We start from the raw sequence: 16,274 nt of genomic DNA on the forward strand, positions 1-16,274 counted from the left end.
TTGATTAACAATAACTGAGCCAGCATGCTGATAGCTCCTAGAGTAATTACCAGCCTACAGGTAATTTTCTCCTATTATCCAGACTTTCTCTCTTCCTTTCCTTGCACCCACCTCAGCCAGATCTTGCAAAGCAGTAATTAGAGTGTTGCAGTAAAATAAAACAACCCTTCACTCTAATTTATCTTCCCTATTTTCTCATACATTTCTGTGTCTCTTCACTTAATTTTTTCATGTCCCCCACCCCTTTTCACTTCTTAATCTCAGAACTCTTCTCACCTCTATCCTGCTTGAAGGCAGAATATATTTAAGAGTAATATAGCAGCAAGGCTTTCTTAATATTATGAACAGAATGCACTGGGTTTGCTAGGTGCTGTACATTGCACTGGTTCTGTTCGACTTCTAACCCTGTGATTCTGTGCTTCACATCAGTTCTGTTGAGCTGGCATTGGAGATGTGCATTTGGATGTCCCCAAACCAAAAATATACCTTCTCATTATTTTGGGGGTATATTTCAGCTTCCAACACCACCACCCCAAATCTGAGAAAATCCAAGATATATTCTGGAATTTTGGGTAGATCTGAAAATAGCAGAGAGGCAGGAGCAGATTACTCCCACCTTTCAGCTGCTTGTCAGTCCCTTAAAATGTTTAAGGTTCAGCCAGAGTGACAGGGAGTTGAGAGCTCCCAATGCCTTGGTTGTGGCTGGCTTCTCTTGAAGCCTTTGTTTCTCTTGCCGTTTTGGTGTATGTACACCCCTAGTTTCTACTGCGGAGATTCTCTGGATTGACTTTAGTTTTTGAAAACAATGGAGGATGGGGCACCTTCTTTGGGGATAGTGTATTTCTTAACATTCAGTCTGGTCAAGCTTCTGATCATTATTTTGCACAGTTTTGGCTTTGGCTACTGTTACCTATTAAAAGTTAGCCCAAAGATAGGCTCCTAGATCTCACAAATGTCTTGTAGATATTTGGGATGGTCAGCTCTTGAGTTTAAAAATCGAGAATATGATCCCTTATAAGTGCCAGCTCGGAACACCAGTGGTGTGATGGATTTTTTATGTATTCATTTTTTGCCATCAAGTCACAGCTGACTTCAAACAACTACAAAAGACCCTGTTGGGTTTTCAAGGGGAGAGACATTTGGAGGTGGTTTACCATAGCGTGCCTCCATGTTGGTCCTGCTTAGCTTCTGAGATTTCACAGGATCAGGTTATTCTGGGGCTATCCAGATCAGGGCTAGGCTGAGAGTCATGTGACCGGCCCAAATTCACCCAGCAAGCTTCCATGAGTGGGAATTCGAACCCGGATAATGGACTTTCACTGTGCTTCTGTAATTGGATTTTCCTGTGCAGAATGGGAAAATCTGCTTCTAAAGTGCATTGCAAGTACATCATCCAAAGTGTGCAGAATGGGCCCTGGACAGCCCCAGCCTATCATGACCTTGCCAGGTCTCAGAAGCTAAGCAGGACCTACATGGAGGCAGGCAATGGCAAACCACCTCTGAATATCTCTTGCCTTGGAAACCCTATGGACTCGCCATGAGTCAGCCATGACTGGATGGCAAAAAAAGGAGTGGAGGGGGGTGTTAAAAAGTATCCACCCCAGCCACCAAATAGTCTAGGCATACCATTAGAGAGAGGAAAAGCAAAATCATTTCCTTGAGAGACTGACTACTGATCTTGAAAACAAGTCAAACCAAAAGTAGAAACTAGTTCCATTTCTCAAGACAACAGGAACCTTGGTGAGCCTTCACTTGTAGCCCACAGAAAACCACAGGCTATTGCTGTGCAAGAAGGGAATTGCCCTCTACTCATTCCTTCCTACACTCAGAAGATTTAATGAAGACTGAATACAATCAGGTCTCTCTACTTCCATTGTACTTTCTTCTGAGTGGAAATAGTCAACGTGTGGCTTTTCAGTTTATACAAGCGTATCTGGAAAAAAACCCACAGATTAATCTGCAGCCTTCTGTCTTAGCACGTTTGAGTCACTGTTGCTTGTTTCCTTTAAGAAAACCGCTTTTCTTACCTTTCCCATTCTGCCATGCCGTGTACCAAGACAAACTGAGGAAAGAGGTGATGAAAATTAACGCGGTGGCCACAGTTCCATTTCGGAGCCTCATCTCATTTCAGCATCACACTGGTTTATATTTGGCCAGCTTTCAGGATTCAAGTTTCCCCTGTGGTCTCGAAGCAAATATATTCCAATACTAATGCTGCTCAGGCAGGAAAAAAGAGCACCAGTCCAATCTCAGTTCCAAGTCACTTGAAAAGCCCACTGAAGACCAATTCTCTCTCTTAGAAGCTTTTGTGGAAGTGATTCTTCATGATTTTTAATTCCCTACACAAAGAAGAGAGTACATTTCAGATTAAAAATGCATAGTATAGATCAATATCAGGTCAAAGAACAACACGAAAAGACCAAAGAGACTGACAGAAAGAGGTAAGCAATCACTGGCCATGCAGTTGCTTCCAATAAGGCAAATAATAAGCAATAATAAGCTCATTCTCCCCTAAGCTTAGGTTAATGGAGAAGGGCAGACCAGTAGACAAAGAGAAATTTCCAAACATAGTTGTATACCTAACACTGAAGTGCTGTTTATTTATTTGCACAGCCTTGAACAGAGTCTCAGGTAACTATATACAGTGCGCTATATATGATAGAGAAGAGTCTCTTGTGGCGCACAGTGGTAAGGCAGCAGACATGCAGTCTGAAGCTCTGCCCGTGAGGCTGGGAGTTCAATCCCAGCAGCTGGCTCAAGGTTGACTCAGCCTTCCATCCTTCCGAGGTCGGTAAAATGAGTACCCAGCTTGCTGGGGGGTAAATGGTAATGACTGGGGAAGGCACTGGCAAACCACCCCGTATTGAGTCTGCCATGAAAACGCTAGAGGGCGTCACCCCAAGGGTCAGACATGACTCGGTGCTTGTACAGGGGATACCTTTACCTTTACCTATATATGATAGAGGAGATTTCATGTTAGAAAAAATAATTAAAAGGAGTCAATTTCCCCTCCAGTTCTCCTGCAATCTTGCTACAAGTGGGCTTCTGACTTGCATGTATTGAAAGAATACCTTGACTGATCCTTGCAGCCAAAGAATTATATTCAGTTCTCTGCTTGTAAGTTACAAAGTAACAAAAGTTATCTATTCCAGGTTTCTCCCATCTAGAGCAATCACTATTACACCATCCTGCCCCGGGGGCTAGTTCTTTAACCATAGAAGCAAGCACAGAAACCTATGGGGATAATTTATTATTAGTACAAAGTATGCAATTAATAAAACAATCATCTTGTTTATAGTGAATTTCCTTCTTGGTTTTATTCAATGTAAACCATCCCCTTATGGGAATCATCACAAAATCTTGTTAGAGTGTTTAAATGTGGTTCTATATCATTATACCACAAAGTTAGCAAATTCAGTTTCACTGCATGTTAGTGAACCATTGCCACACAGAGGGCTAAATTGCATGTTGTCTCCTCCCCGCAATTGCCGGATATTAAATTGGGCCTTTTCACCCCTCCATACTGTAAAGCTTTCCCACTTTTTTCTGCCGCTGCAGAAAATGCACTTACCATTCCTCGGTCTGTCAATCACTGGAGGCAACCAATCCCCTCTTAGCGGAGGTTTGTGGGTCTTCAAAGTTCCCCCGAGCACGAAAATTATTATTATTTAAAATAAAACTTACGTGTTGCAATGCATATGCGTTGCCACACTAAGAACAGTACAAAAAAACCAAACGCAGAAGAAAAACGCAGTTGCCAGGTGAGGGGCAAGAGGTCTCCCATATAAAATCTCCCTCTCAACCCATGGGCACATGAGCCAGTTGGCAGGGCTGGAGTCTTGCTTGGAAGTCTCGGTCTTGCTTGGAAGAAACCATCTGCCATCTCATTTCTATCTATCCACACTTTCCTCTCCCCCTCAACCACCTCACGTGTTGAAAAGATGGACAGCAGCACCGTCCAGTCACCCTTCCTGCAGCCTGCCTGCTTCTTCACTGCTGCCACCACTGTGTCCACCTCCCATTCCCATAATGAGGCATGAATGTTAAGGAAGAACAGGTGTTTCGCGTATACATGGAAGTGCGTATGTGTTGTTCTGCTTATGGCACCATTAAAAAAAAATTCTTGGAGCAGAAAATGGAGAGGGGAGGGTGGGTGCAAGGGCAGGACAATGCGAAAGAGACTATAGCACGTTTCCCCCTCCATATGGTCTTATTCCTGGTTGTTTACAGGTTGCTCATGGAGTCACTGTATTTTAAGTGTACCTGGTTTCCACTAGCACATATTTCCACAACTGTAATTAAAATTATTATTTACTAGAAAAAAGCCCGCTGCAGTCTTGAATGAAGCGGGCGCTAGCGGGGTAATGGTTGGGAGGGGAGGCGTTGGGCATGTGGAGTGTTAGTGCTGGAGAGGCACAGAGCAGCCTCCCTTCTCCCAGCAAAGGCGGTGGGATGGGCGCACAGCGGCCTGGGGGCTGGCAGTCCTGGTTGGTCTGTTGGTGGACAGCTCTGCTCCTACAGTGCGGGTGTGCTTCTGATTCTGCTGGTCCTCCACCACTGGCCAGGCAATACCTCTGTCACTTCTCTGGCGGCGGCTTGACAATGCCCATGGCGCTATTTCGGGGCCAGCTCACCACCGTTTCTCTGCTGCCGCCTTGCTGCCACCACTTCTCTGCCGCAGCCTCAGCGCCGCCTCCGCCACATCTCTTCTACCATGTCGCTGGTGCTTCTCAGGTGGCGCCACAGCCACCTGCGGCTGGCAGGTCAGGGATCACGGCTGGTGTGGAGCGTGTGGCTGCAAGGCTGGGTAGACAGGGTGGGGTGTTGGGGTCAGGGGCTTCATGGGCTTGCCCAATCCGGGCATGGCCAGCGATTGGCCCATGGAGTGAAGCAGTGTCTGGACACCCGGACACCACTCCACCCATAGTGACTCTTCACTATTATATAGAGGTACAGATAAACAGGTGCATGCTTTTCCTAAATTTGCTCTTCGCCCATTTCAATATGGCTTCAGGCCACACTGTAGGAATGATTTATTGGCTCTATCTAAAGTAGTAAATTGTGCCATTTTAGTTAGGTCTTCTTGAACTTCAGATTGTAATGGGGGGTGGCATGATATTAGTTTTAATATTTTTTATGGAATAAGATTACAGAGGAGGAGGAGGAGGAGATAAGGCATCTGCTCCAAGGTCAATTCTTCATCAGTGGTGCCACTCCGGGCTGCCACTGGTAAATTGCTGTGGAGCTGCATGCTAGGCAGCTTACTGTGTTTCTTCAGGGGACACATTTCAGTGCTGGATTTGCTCTGGCGCCAAAATGTGTTCCCCCCCCTCGGGGACACAGGCAGAGTAGAACGGTTCCATCACATGTCGTGGGGGGAGGGTTATATTGTAGGAAGGTGGGAATGTGTGGGAATGCAATCCCACCTTCCTGCAAAAAAAATTGTTTTAAGCCCTAGTCCACCCCACAGCACCGTGGATAAAGAGTATCTTTCAGTTACTTTTGATTTGGAAACACCACCCGTTTTGGGGTAGGGTGGATCAACCCACACTGAAGCATTGTCTTGTAACCTTGGGGCTGGAGTACTGTAATGAACTCCAGATTGGGTTGCCCTTGAGAATGCTACTGAAAATACAGCTGGGCAGCAGCTCGCTATTGATGGGAGCCAGCCAGAAGACGACTATGATACTAGAAAGACAGCTTCTCTCCACATGAGTCTGGATGTACTTAAACATCCTCCCTGCGAGGTTGGCTTTCTCTCCCCTTCCTAAGAAGATCTGCAACTGCATGGACACGAATGTTTTCAGTGGAAGCCCTGCATACTATTCGAACCTGCCATTAAAATTCATAGCTATTTAGTAAGACAATATTCATGTTTATTTTTTGTTTATAAATATTAACAGGTTTTAATTGTATTGTATTTTTCAATTATATTCACACATGGTTTCATTTTCTAAATGTGTAACCCAGTCTGAATGAACATAACAATAATGTACTTTGCTGTTTGAAAGGCTCTTCTCCCCATGTGCAGTTTAGATTGGCTTTTCTCTGGCGTGACTTTGACAATGTTCTTTGGTGGGAAATCTTCTGATGTGGTTTGAATTGATGCCTACCTTCTCATGACGTTTAAATTGTTTATTTTTAATTTATACTGGAAATAATTTTCAGCACCATGGAAAAGCGTCAAAGAAGACTAATAAACAAATCAACAGCAAAAAGAGTCTCAGAAAACAAGGCTGCAAGGTCAGCTCCTCCATTGCAGCCGTTTTGTGTGACAACTAGATGCCACAGCAAAGACAGAGGAGAGAGCATCAGAACAGTCTGTCCCAGTGCTGTGGGAGGGGAACAGAAGTCTAAGATTTGGCTGAAAGGTACACAGAGATAGATGGAACCCTTCTATATTCCAGCCATATATCATTAATGAGCATTTTGTTGCTTTTCGGTGCATAGTGAGACTACACACCCACTTCTGAGATATTACCTGTTTTAGAAAGTTTGTTTCTATTTGAGCTTACCCCATTTCTGTTATTTTGCTTTCTGGCTTTACTGCCAATGTAACAACTAGTTTGAAAGAATCGGTCCAGTGAGACTGGAAAACAAGGCGGAAATTGCCAGCTCCTTAACTCAGATCTAGTTATCTCTTTTTCACATATTTTAGACCAGCCACAAGCTCCTGCATATCTCCCTCCTTCAGCTGAGGTACGGACAACAATGGTATCACTTGCTGGCATACTGTGTCGAAACAGCGAGGTGGGGGAGGGGAAACATTTGTACTATCTCTATAGACTCACAAGTACACATGAATGGCTCTGACAAGGAAAGCAACACTTCAGGTGTCAAAAGTTTTTAGCTGCTTGCAAAAGCTTCTGGAGTCTTAAAAGCTACATCCCCACAAAAGAGGATCAGCAAGGATTATGCCTTGATAGATTTCTCATCAGTTCCCACATGCACAAAAGGATCCCTGTATAAGGGATTGTTCTGAATTTACAATCCTAGACTCCACGGAGATGCTGGATCTTGCCCTTCTGCCTGCCCCATAGACCCAGCAGAGGGTACCAGTCAGCACTGGTAGAACTAGTTACGTGCTTGGCAATGAAGGGGATTGGACCCAGGGGGTTCCTTACCTCACTCAACCATTGAGGGGTCAAAACTGACTGCTTATGCAACATGCATGATCACAGCACACACATACACATCCCTGCACACAACACCAACTGGCCTAATGCCATTATCTATCATTCTCCGTCGGAAAGCTATCCTGCCTTATATAACTGTCACCAAGTTTTTACCCCAAACAGCTTTAACAGTGATGGGAAATTTTCCTGTTCACCACCACCACCCGGCCATGTGCATTCCTCCTCCCTTGGCAAAACCTCCCTTTCCTGTCAAAGAGCTGCCCGCACAGAGGCCAGGATGGCAGGAACACCACAGGCCAGGAACAAGATTGGATGACAGCGGCTCTGAAACAGGTGGAGGGGCAACAACACGTAGGCTAGGCAGACAAGCACACCACAGGATTTGTCTCCTGCTTGCTCGCCCTCCCTTCACACCCACAGCAGCGCGGCCCTTCCCACGCTTTAGGCCACTGGCGGGCACCCTACCCCTGTCTCAAGGCGCGCCCCTCCCCCATCTCCTCTCCCTCCGCCGCGCTCCCTCCCCCCCCGCGAGACCCCCGCTCACCGCTCCAGCCAGAGCCCCTCTCCCTCGGTGCGTGGCGCGCACCCGCCGGCGGGCTGGCCTTCCCTCCCCAGACAGGCAGCGCGTGCGTCATACAGCAGGGCGCACTGTGACTTTTGCCGGTGAGGGAAACGCAGCCGCCGGCAAGTGCGGAGTGAAGCCCCAGGGTCTCCCGCCCGGCTCCTCGGAGGCTCCTCCGCCACGCAAGTTTTCCCGCGCGCACTTCCTCGCCCGCCCGTCTGTCCACGCAGGGCCGGGCGCCGGGCCGCCTCCCCGTCTCGCCACTTGCCTGTCACTCCATCAGCCCGTCCCTCGTCTTGCCAGGCGGCTCTTGCCTCTCCTCGCCTGCGGGTGCGCAGCCCAGGCGGAGAGAGTTGTCGCATTGCCCAACCCGCTTCTCCCCCAAAGCGGTCCCAACGACTGACTTTCGCAAGGTGAGGGGATGCAGCAGCGCAACTCGCCGCCCGGCCTGCCTGCCTGCCCCTTCCTCCCCCCGTCTCAGCCCTCCCGCACCCCAGCCAGCCTCCCCCTTCAGCACCACCAGCCTCTTGCACACGGACGCCTCCGAGCGAGCAACAAATTGCAAGCGGCTCTTCTGCCACCCTGGAACGCCTCGACCTCGGGCGACACCCGAGAAATAGCAGACGCCCACGGGACAAGCCACCGCCTCGAGCGGCTGCGGAAGGCTCCTCGTCCCCGGTCCCCCCGGCGACGCTCACCTTGCTCCCGGTCGGAGCCGCCCTGGGCTCTTGCAGGGGAGCTGCGGGTTCTTGCGCGCGCGCTTGCCCGGGCCGCGCCAGGAACGCTCGCGCAAGGCTGCCTCTGCATAGAAACCCTCTCCTCCGTCCACTGGTGCCGCCGGTGGGAACAACTAGATCCCACAGAGCGTTACTCTGACCGGCTGTGCTCAGAGCACCCGCCTCCTTTCACCTTCCCGCGTTGCTATTGGACCAGGCAGCTCCAGAGAGCCACCCAATCGTCGTCCCGCGTTGCCCGATCTTTTCCGATGGATGGTGCAGACAGATGTCATTTGGAACGGACGGAGTGATATATAAAGAAATCTCGCGAGTTGTGGGGGGGGGGGCGCGCGTTGGGTTTTGATGGCTGAAGCAGAAGGGCAACGGGCAGAGCTATGCAGTCCGGGGCTGAGGAATATAAGACCTGCCTCGTATATAAGAAGGAAAGTGCTGATGCCAGGACCTGAGATAGCAACGTTTTAGACTTTTATCTCAGCTGATGTGGAATCTTAATAAAACTTATTAAAAAACACAAGAATCCTGCTGGATCAGTGGACCATCTAGTCCAGCATCCTGTCTCACAGAGTGGCCAACGAGTTCCCCTGGAGATCCAACAACAGGGCATAGAGGCCAAAACCATGTTTCTGATTTTGTTTCCTTGCTCTGGGATTAGTGCCTCTGAGCTGGAAGGTTCCCTAGCAGCCACTGACTTATCCGCCATGAATCAACCAGATCTACATAGACTCTTATTGTTTAACTTCTTTGACCCATCCAAGATTACATTTTGAGAAAGTGCATACTAAAGAGGATTATTTTTAAATATTTATTGGGAAGGGGTGTACCTCGAACCACTTTCACTTTCACCCCTCCTGTTGTGATGAGAGGAAAGGAAAGCGATTGTAAGCCACTATGAGGCTCCTCTGAGCAGTGAAAAGTGGGGTGGAAAAATCTCTTCTAAGACTGCAGCCTTACTGGCATGAAATTCTAAACAGAGATAGATCAGCTGTTAGTGCTTCACTGAATTTTTGCCTCTGAAAATGCTTGGGGTTTTGCATTAAAATTTGCTAAGGAAAGATCCTGACTTGACCCTATACTGTTTGTCCATTGCCTGTTTTCTGCACCAGCCCCCCCCCCATTTTTTAAAATTATCTTCCTGAAACTAACTGAGGACAAAGTCCACAGCATGATGTTGGCAAATCTGAATGGTGAACTGTCACTAATCTAAATGAGATGCACCACTGTCTTTCCTGAATTGGATGGTGCCCAAATAGGTTCACATTTTCTGACCAAAATTTTGAGGGGGTGATCTAAAAAGGAAAGGACAAGAACTATTGCCCTTGCATGCTATCATAATGTAGTCAAATCTGATTGGCTCCATGATGTTATAAGGTAGTCTGTAATGCTAATGGCTCTTGCACTTTGGTTTGGTGTCACGATGTTACTTAAACATGGGATCCATGGGATCACTTCAGGAAGAAGCAGCTTTTCACAGCGCACTGATAGCTGTGAAATTTTTCAACCCTAGTCTTCCATTGTGGGCCAAAAAAGAAGTACAAAATCTGGAAATGAGATGACATAATGTGTCTCCAATCTGATCAGATTATATAATAACACAAAGCCAAGTCAGAACAAGGGCAAGATTCTTAGACAAGCCCTGCTACACTTAGACAAGCCCTGCTAATGCAAATGGTGAGGGAGATTTTTGTTAAAATGTTCTGTTTCAGCTGAGAGCTAGAACTGAAAAGACTGTTCTACAGCTTTGACTTTAAAATGCTCCAATATGTCTCTTAATATTTTTAGAATATTATAGAATAAGAGAACAAAGTCACAGAATTCTGTCTATAGCTGTAGAAAAGGTGAAAGTCCAGTAACACCTTAAAGACTAACAAAATTTATGGCAGCGTATGAACTATCCTGAGTCTGTGCTCCCTTCTTCAGATAGAACAAGTGAAAATGTCACTGAAAATGTCACTTGGCTGAACAGTGAAAATGTCACTGGCTGAACCGTCAACACAGGCCAGGGCCTTTTTGGTCCTGGCCGCAACCTGGTGGAATGAGCTTCTGGGAGAGCTGAGGGCCCACGGAGCTCATGCAGTTCCTTAGGGCCTGTAAGATGGACTCTTCCATCAGGTCTGTGGTTGAGGCCAGGGTTGTTAACATCTGGGCTCCTGTGCAAATAAGATCTTGCTACTCCCTTACCCCTCCCCAGGTGTTCTTGCATTCCTCTGTGAGCGGGAATGGGATGGGGGTTTTAGTCCCACGCCAATTTTATTGTTCTGATTTTCTTTTATGTTTTCATAGGGATTCTATTGTGGGGTTGTATCTATTGCTACCCACCATGAGACAGTTACGGGAGTGGCGGGCTATAAAATAAATGATAAAATACTCAGAGGAAGGAGAGGGTAACACCAAAGAGCAAGGAAAGTAATATCAGTTAAATACCAGAGTGAAGAGATATGTCTTGTGGTGCAGGGTGGTAAGGCAGCCGACATGCTGTCTGAAGCTCTGACCATGAGGCTGGGAGTTCAATCCCAGCAGCCGGCTCAAGGTTGACTCAGCCTTCCATCCCTCCGAGGTCGGTAAAATGAGTACCCAGCTTGCTCTTGCTGGGGGGTAAACGGTAATGACTGGGGAAGGCACTGGCAAACCACCCCATATTGAGTCTGCCATGAAAACGCTGGAGGGCGTCACCCCAAGGGTCAAACATGACATGGTGCTTGCACAGGGGATACCTTCACTTTTTTTTTTTTTAGTTTATTCAGAGCAGCTTTATGAAATCAGGAGCCAACCAGGAGGAACTGGAGAAAGCATCAGAAGTCTTCAATGATAAAACAGGGAGCTTGGGGTGGGAGGGGGGACAGTCAAAGGGAAGGTTCTCTACCCCTCCTTTTTTTGGGGGGGATAGGGAACTTGAATGCCATCATATGCAGAGTTGCAACCGTGAAATCAATAGTCATACAAGTATGTAACTGGGCAGAATTGCACCATTCGTGTTTCTTCCTCCTTCCCCATTCATTCCTCTGTTGTTTAGTTTAACATTCTAGTTAATCACCATCTTATTCTATAAATGTGACTCCGCGGAAGGGAAAGTACATTTTTCTTTTGCTCCAAGAAAACAAGCCAGCATACAAATGAACTTAAGTTGTCTATTCTGTCTTGTCTTTCCTGTGGCCAAATTAGACTTGATGGAGCCATCATTCATCAGGCTTGTGCGCGTAGGGGGGTCTTGCCTGTACAGTGTAAGACGCAAGGAGGAGAGAGACACTCCTCAAGTGCTATCAATCAAGGGCATGGCTTGAAGAGCATTGGTAATTAATCAGCACTAGCAAAGGGCACACATCAATTAAGCTAATTTATTAGGAGAGTTTGCAAAAATTCAAGCTAATGTATCTGGCATGTCTTTTAGAGGTTCCTTTGGCTGGACAGAGATGAGTATATAACTCTGCTGGTAACATAGACTCCTGTGCTATTTCCAGATGGAAATTAATGCAAAGTTCTCCATCACCTATATCTTATCACCTTAAGCGAAAGGTCTCCATCACCTTGAGCAATTTTCTCCTCTTCAAGCGCAGCCAACTGCATTTTTATGAGGGGGTTCCATCACCTTTTGAGATTTTAGATAACTTTTGCATCTAGGATGCTTCTAGAAATAGGTCTGTGTTTGTCATCTTGGGCTGCTTTCACCTGGATGTTTTGCTCCACCTTTCCTTACCAAACTGGGTTCTTATAAAGTGTCCAAATCATATTGTCACACAACTGTCTTCACCTTCCAGGTTTCCCCCTGCTTTGCTGCAATCCTTCTCAGGGCAGCTTGAGGACAATCTTTTCAAAAAGATCCCATTGAAGTGGATTTGCCAAACACATGGGCAGGAAGGTATGGATTTTTGGACCTTTCTGTCTATATTAACATCATTTTTCTTAGTATCCCCTCATGTCCAGTTCTGCTGTGACCCACCAGTGGACCTTGTGTTGTCTTTGAAATATTAGTAGTTGATACATTGAGATATAACAGTATAGCTAGTACTGATATGATAAAAAGCTGACAAGACATCTGCCAGCATAGCAGACTTGGAATGTAGAATAGCCCCATGAGAATGATTCATTGCAGTTGTGAATGCCTTTACGTGTGTTTGCAGCAACAGAGAATAGTTGCCATGTGGATGCTTCTGGAGCCTTGGCCTTTCTCAGTGAGCTGGAGTCATTCTGTTTTTGTTTGCTGTTTATAGACATCTGATTATTTCGATTGCAGCATCTACTAAAAGCTATCCCATCTCCGAGAAGAATGTATTTCTTGTCATGACATTGTTCATTTTGATTTAAGGTGGCTGAGGCCAGGTCTACACTTTTACAAACAGAGCTTGCAACAAGATCTTTCCTATGCCTCAACAGACATGGGCCACTCACTCCTTTTCCTGAGTTGCCTCCTGGTCCCCAGCAAGGAATTACTGGCTTCTGCTCGTCTTCCTGAAGGCTACCATTCCTCTTTGGCTTTTGAAAAGGAGGGGGTGTTTTCACTCTACTCCGCCTTTCCCTGCAGGATTGCTTAACTTTAATTTGCCTCACCAGCATCTCCTCACTCTAAATAGGCCAGTGCATACTATACAGGCCGGCAACAGCAATGGTGCTGAAATTAGCCATACTCAGAGTTAAAGCCCCTGAGGCCTAAAGCCCCTGAATGTGTAGCCTCATCCATCCAATTGCCTTCCCTCCCTATGAGAATATTGTTTTGAGAAGAGGAGGAGGAGGAGGAGAAGAGTTGGTTCTTATATGCTGCTTTTCTCTACCCGAAGGAGTCTCAAAGCAGCTTATATTCACCTCCCCTTTCCTTTCCCCACAACAAACACCCTGTGAGGTAGGTGAGGCTGAGAGAGCCCTGATATTACTGCTCAGTCAGAACAGCTTTATCATTTCTGTGGTGAGCCCAAGGTCAGCCAGCTGGCTGCATGTGGGGAAGCGTGGAATCAAACCTGGCTCACTGTACTAGAGGTCCGCACTCCTAACCACTACACCAAGATGGCTCTCAATCTCAGTTACAGTTACAACCTCAGTATCTATAGAGTTCGCAACCAAATGGATAAAGAGAAATTTGCAACTCTCCTTTCATACTCTGTACATGTATCGGTTCTCAATTGTTATCACTGAAGGAGATACAGAGGCAAGTTTTGCCTAGACACTGTTGGCAAACATAGGAAAGGAATGGGTCCAAACCAGCAAACATAAAACTTTAAACACTGGATCCAAAGGAGTTGGATCTGAGTACAGGATGTCATATTCCAACGATTTTGCCATTCTCGTTGATTGTTCTGAATACAGATGGAGATCCGTTGTCAGAGACTCTGGAGTGAGGTCACCAATGGCCTTTCCTAAAGAAGGATACTCTGTCAGATCTGATACCTGATGGAGCCATATAGTTGTCCAATTCTGAAGCATGTAGTTCTGACAATGGTGGTGGAGGGGAAAATGCTGGGGATGTGGGATGTCCCTGGTACATGCTAAAGGCCTAAGGTGGGCAGAAGGAACCGTGCTGGTTCCAACACACTTTGGGCTGCCAAGACATTGGTGAAACAGAAGAACCCATTGTCTTCAAGGAGGGCCCCATTAGTACGAAACCAATGCAATTGGTGGTTCTGCTGAAGTCAGCTTATGTTTCTTGGCAGGGGGTGGCACGGCAACCCATAGGAAGGCAGACTTTCAAGCCCTTTCCTAACAGGCTTTGGGAGTAAATTGGCAGCAAATGGGTCAAGCCTCAGCACTGCAGGTCTCCCCTAAGCAAGTTAAGCACTGGTTGTGATCTGGGCCATTTTGATCCCACATTCCATACATGTTTTGAAGAGTACCATCAGCCACAAGACAAAGGGTTTTAATTTCTTTTTCATCATTTTCTTTCTCTTTTTAAAAAGTTCCTCATTGAAGAGCCAATCATTGCTGGACAAATCTCTGAGGCAAGTAGAAAGTGTGAAATGGGAAGTGGTGGTGAAGAGAGGATTGAAGGGGGAGCATTTTCCCTACCTCCATCACATGCTGGTTTGGGCAGGAAGATTCCAGCATGTGCTGAAAGGGAGGGGCAGCACTCCCTTCCTTCCACAAAGAGGTGGGAAGCTTCAAATAATTCATCTTCATGGATGGCCTGCGCAAGTGCAGTTCCATGAGGGACTGCAGAGAAGCCACAAAGAGAAACAGGCAAGATCAAACATTATCTTGTAACTGGCAGGCAGAGTTACAAAACAATTAATAAACCACTTCCGAGGTTGGTAAAATGCCAAAGATGACGTTTGATAACTGCAAAAGCTGTGTCGCCAGCATAATTTATGTCATGATTATGAGGCCTCCATTCCTAAGATTCACAGCCTGAGAGGAACAGAGCTTCTTCTTGCTCCAGGGGCCTTGTGGCAGCAGCATGTAGAAGGGCAGAGTACGTGTGTTAATATACCATTCAAAATCCATGCCTCAAGATGTCTGCTGCTATCCCCAGTTAACAGTAATTAACAAAATTTCAATGAAGTCACATTACACTATTAAAAATCAGTGCGAAATATTTCTTCTCCCCCCAATATTGGTAGGTGATCTTTTGCCTGCGAATACTTGAATCAGGAGTATGTGAGTCACTTTAGTCTTCTTATGAAGAACACTGCATGTATTCTTGTTCAGTTGCAGGCTGTCATATCTTCCTGTATTCCGTCTCTGGGACACAAGGCTTACTACAGTGGGTTTTGTACTGAAAAGAAGTCAAACATTGAGGGGAAAATATAAACTGTAATGGGGAATTGTAAAGTGTTCAGTGTACGTAAAGATGCTTAATGCAACAAAAATTAAGGCAAGTTATCTGTTAGGTGGAAAGCCTGCCTCAAAATAAAAGGTTTGCTACAGGTACTTTCTGTAGAAGGATTTTAAAGAAACTTGGGCTATTAAGGTGCTATTATAACCTTTCCCCCCCCTGTGGTCTTGGAATGGGACTTCTCTCTCTTCCTCTGCCTGAAATCTATGCTTTGCAGATTATCTGAACTCTGGATCAGTGGGGTGATCACCTACCGCAGCATAATGGGTCTGTTGCATTACAGGAGGAATCTTCTGTGATCAGTTAGATAAGCACTTTATTGATAAAATCCCACAAATCCAACCACTGTTGACAACTGGGAAAAGGAGCAGAAATTCTCTCTCTCTCTCTCTCTCTCTCTCTCTCTCTCTCTCTCTCAATTTTAGACAGTTTTATAAATGAGTTTCCACTGGGAACACTGACATTTTCAGAAAATCCGAAGTGGGTGATGCCTCCTTTGTCCTTCTGAAACAGAAAGACAAAACAGCATATGCCTAACCTGTCTATTGTCCATTCAAGTGAGTAGCCGTGTTGGTCTGAAGTGTCAGTGACTTCATGCTCAGTTAAATCTAATACCTCACGAAATCTTTGGGTGGTCTGAAGTATGGAGTCCAAAGAACTAATTAAAAAGCAGGAGCTTCTCTCAAAACCGACTAGAGGCAGTATTAATCTTCAAAAGAAATGTGTAACTGCCTGGAGCGCAGAATACCCTCTTTCTGGACTCCCCAGCAGAATGTGCTCACTTGCAGAACCTGAATTTAAGGAAATTCACGGTTTCACCTGAGGCAGCCTAAGGTAGCAAAATAAATATAGGAAATGTGCCTCGGGCAAAGAAGATTTAAGCTCCAAGGAGATGTCATACAGAGTGAGAAGTGCATTGCCACTACTAATGGGAAGCATTCACTGTGACCCTGTTGTTTTGTTTTGTTCTGGATTATGCTGATTATCTAGACCCTTTTCATTTTGGCTTTTGGCATAGCTCTGGGGTATAAACTACCTTGGTTGTTGTGAAGTAGGTCATCATTGCAGTGCAATTGAATCTCTCA

The 16,274-nt window shown here is 46.1% G+C and overlaps 1 protein-coding gene and 1 long non-coding RNA gene across 4 annotated transcripts in view; one reads left to right on the forward strand and one right to left on the reverse strand.

Annotated features, from left to right (window-relative positions):
- Positions 1 to 8,570, reverse strand: part of MGAT4A (alpha-1,3-mannosyl-glycoprotein 4-beta-N-acetylglucosaminyltransferase A) — a 78,461-nt gene extending 69,891 nt beyond the window's left edge. Inside the window, exons 1-2 of one of the 3 annotated variants that reach the window (XM_077343464.1) lie at positions 8,397 to 8,570; positions 2,028 to 2,339 (exon numbers count right to left, since the gene is read on the reverse strand). In XM_077343464.1, the coding sequence (XP_077199579.1) occupies positions 2,028 to 2,121 (94 nt within the window). In that variant the 5' untranslated portion in view covers positions 2,122 to 2,339; positions 8,397 to 8,570. Of the gene's footprint in view, positions 1 to 2,027; positions 2,340 to 3,571; positions 7,582 to 7,680; positions 7,814 to 8,396 lie in introns of those variants that run through there. The other 2 variants (XM_077343466.1, XM_077343465.1) reach the window with 2 other exon arrangements.
- Positions 8,003 to 14,384, forward strand: LOC143840221 (uncharacterized). Its single transcript, XR_013232076.1, has 3 exons — positions 8,003 to 8,111; positions 12,188 to 12,288; positions 14,315 to 14,384. It is a non-coding gene; the product is annotated as an uncharacterized LOC143840221 (long non-coding RNA).
- The last annotated feature ends 1,890 nt before the right edge of the window (positions 14,385 to 16,274 follow it).

Source organism: Paroedura picta, chromosome 6 (assembly GCF_049243985.1).
Source record: "Paroedura picta isolate Pp20150507F chromosome 6, Ppicta_v3.0, whole genome shotgun sequence".
Taxonomy (NCBI): Eukaryota; Metazoa; Chordata; class Lepidosauria; order Squamata; family Gekkonidae; genus Paroedura; species Paroedura picta.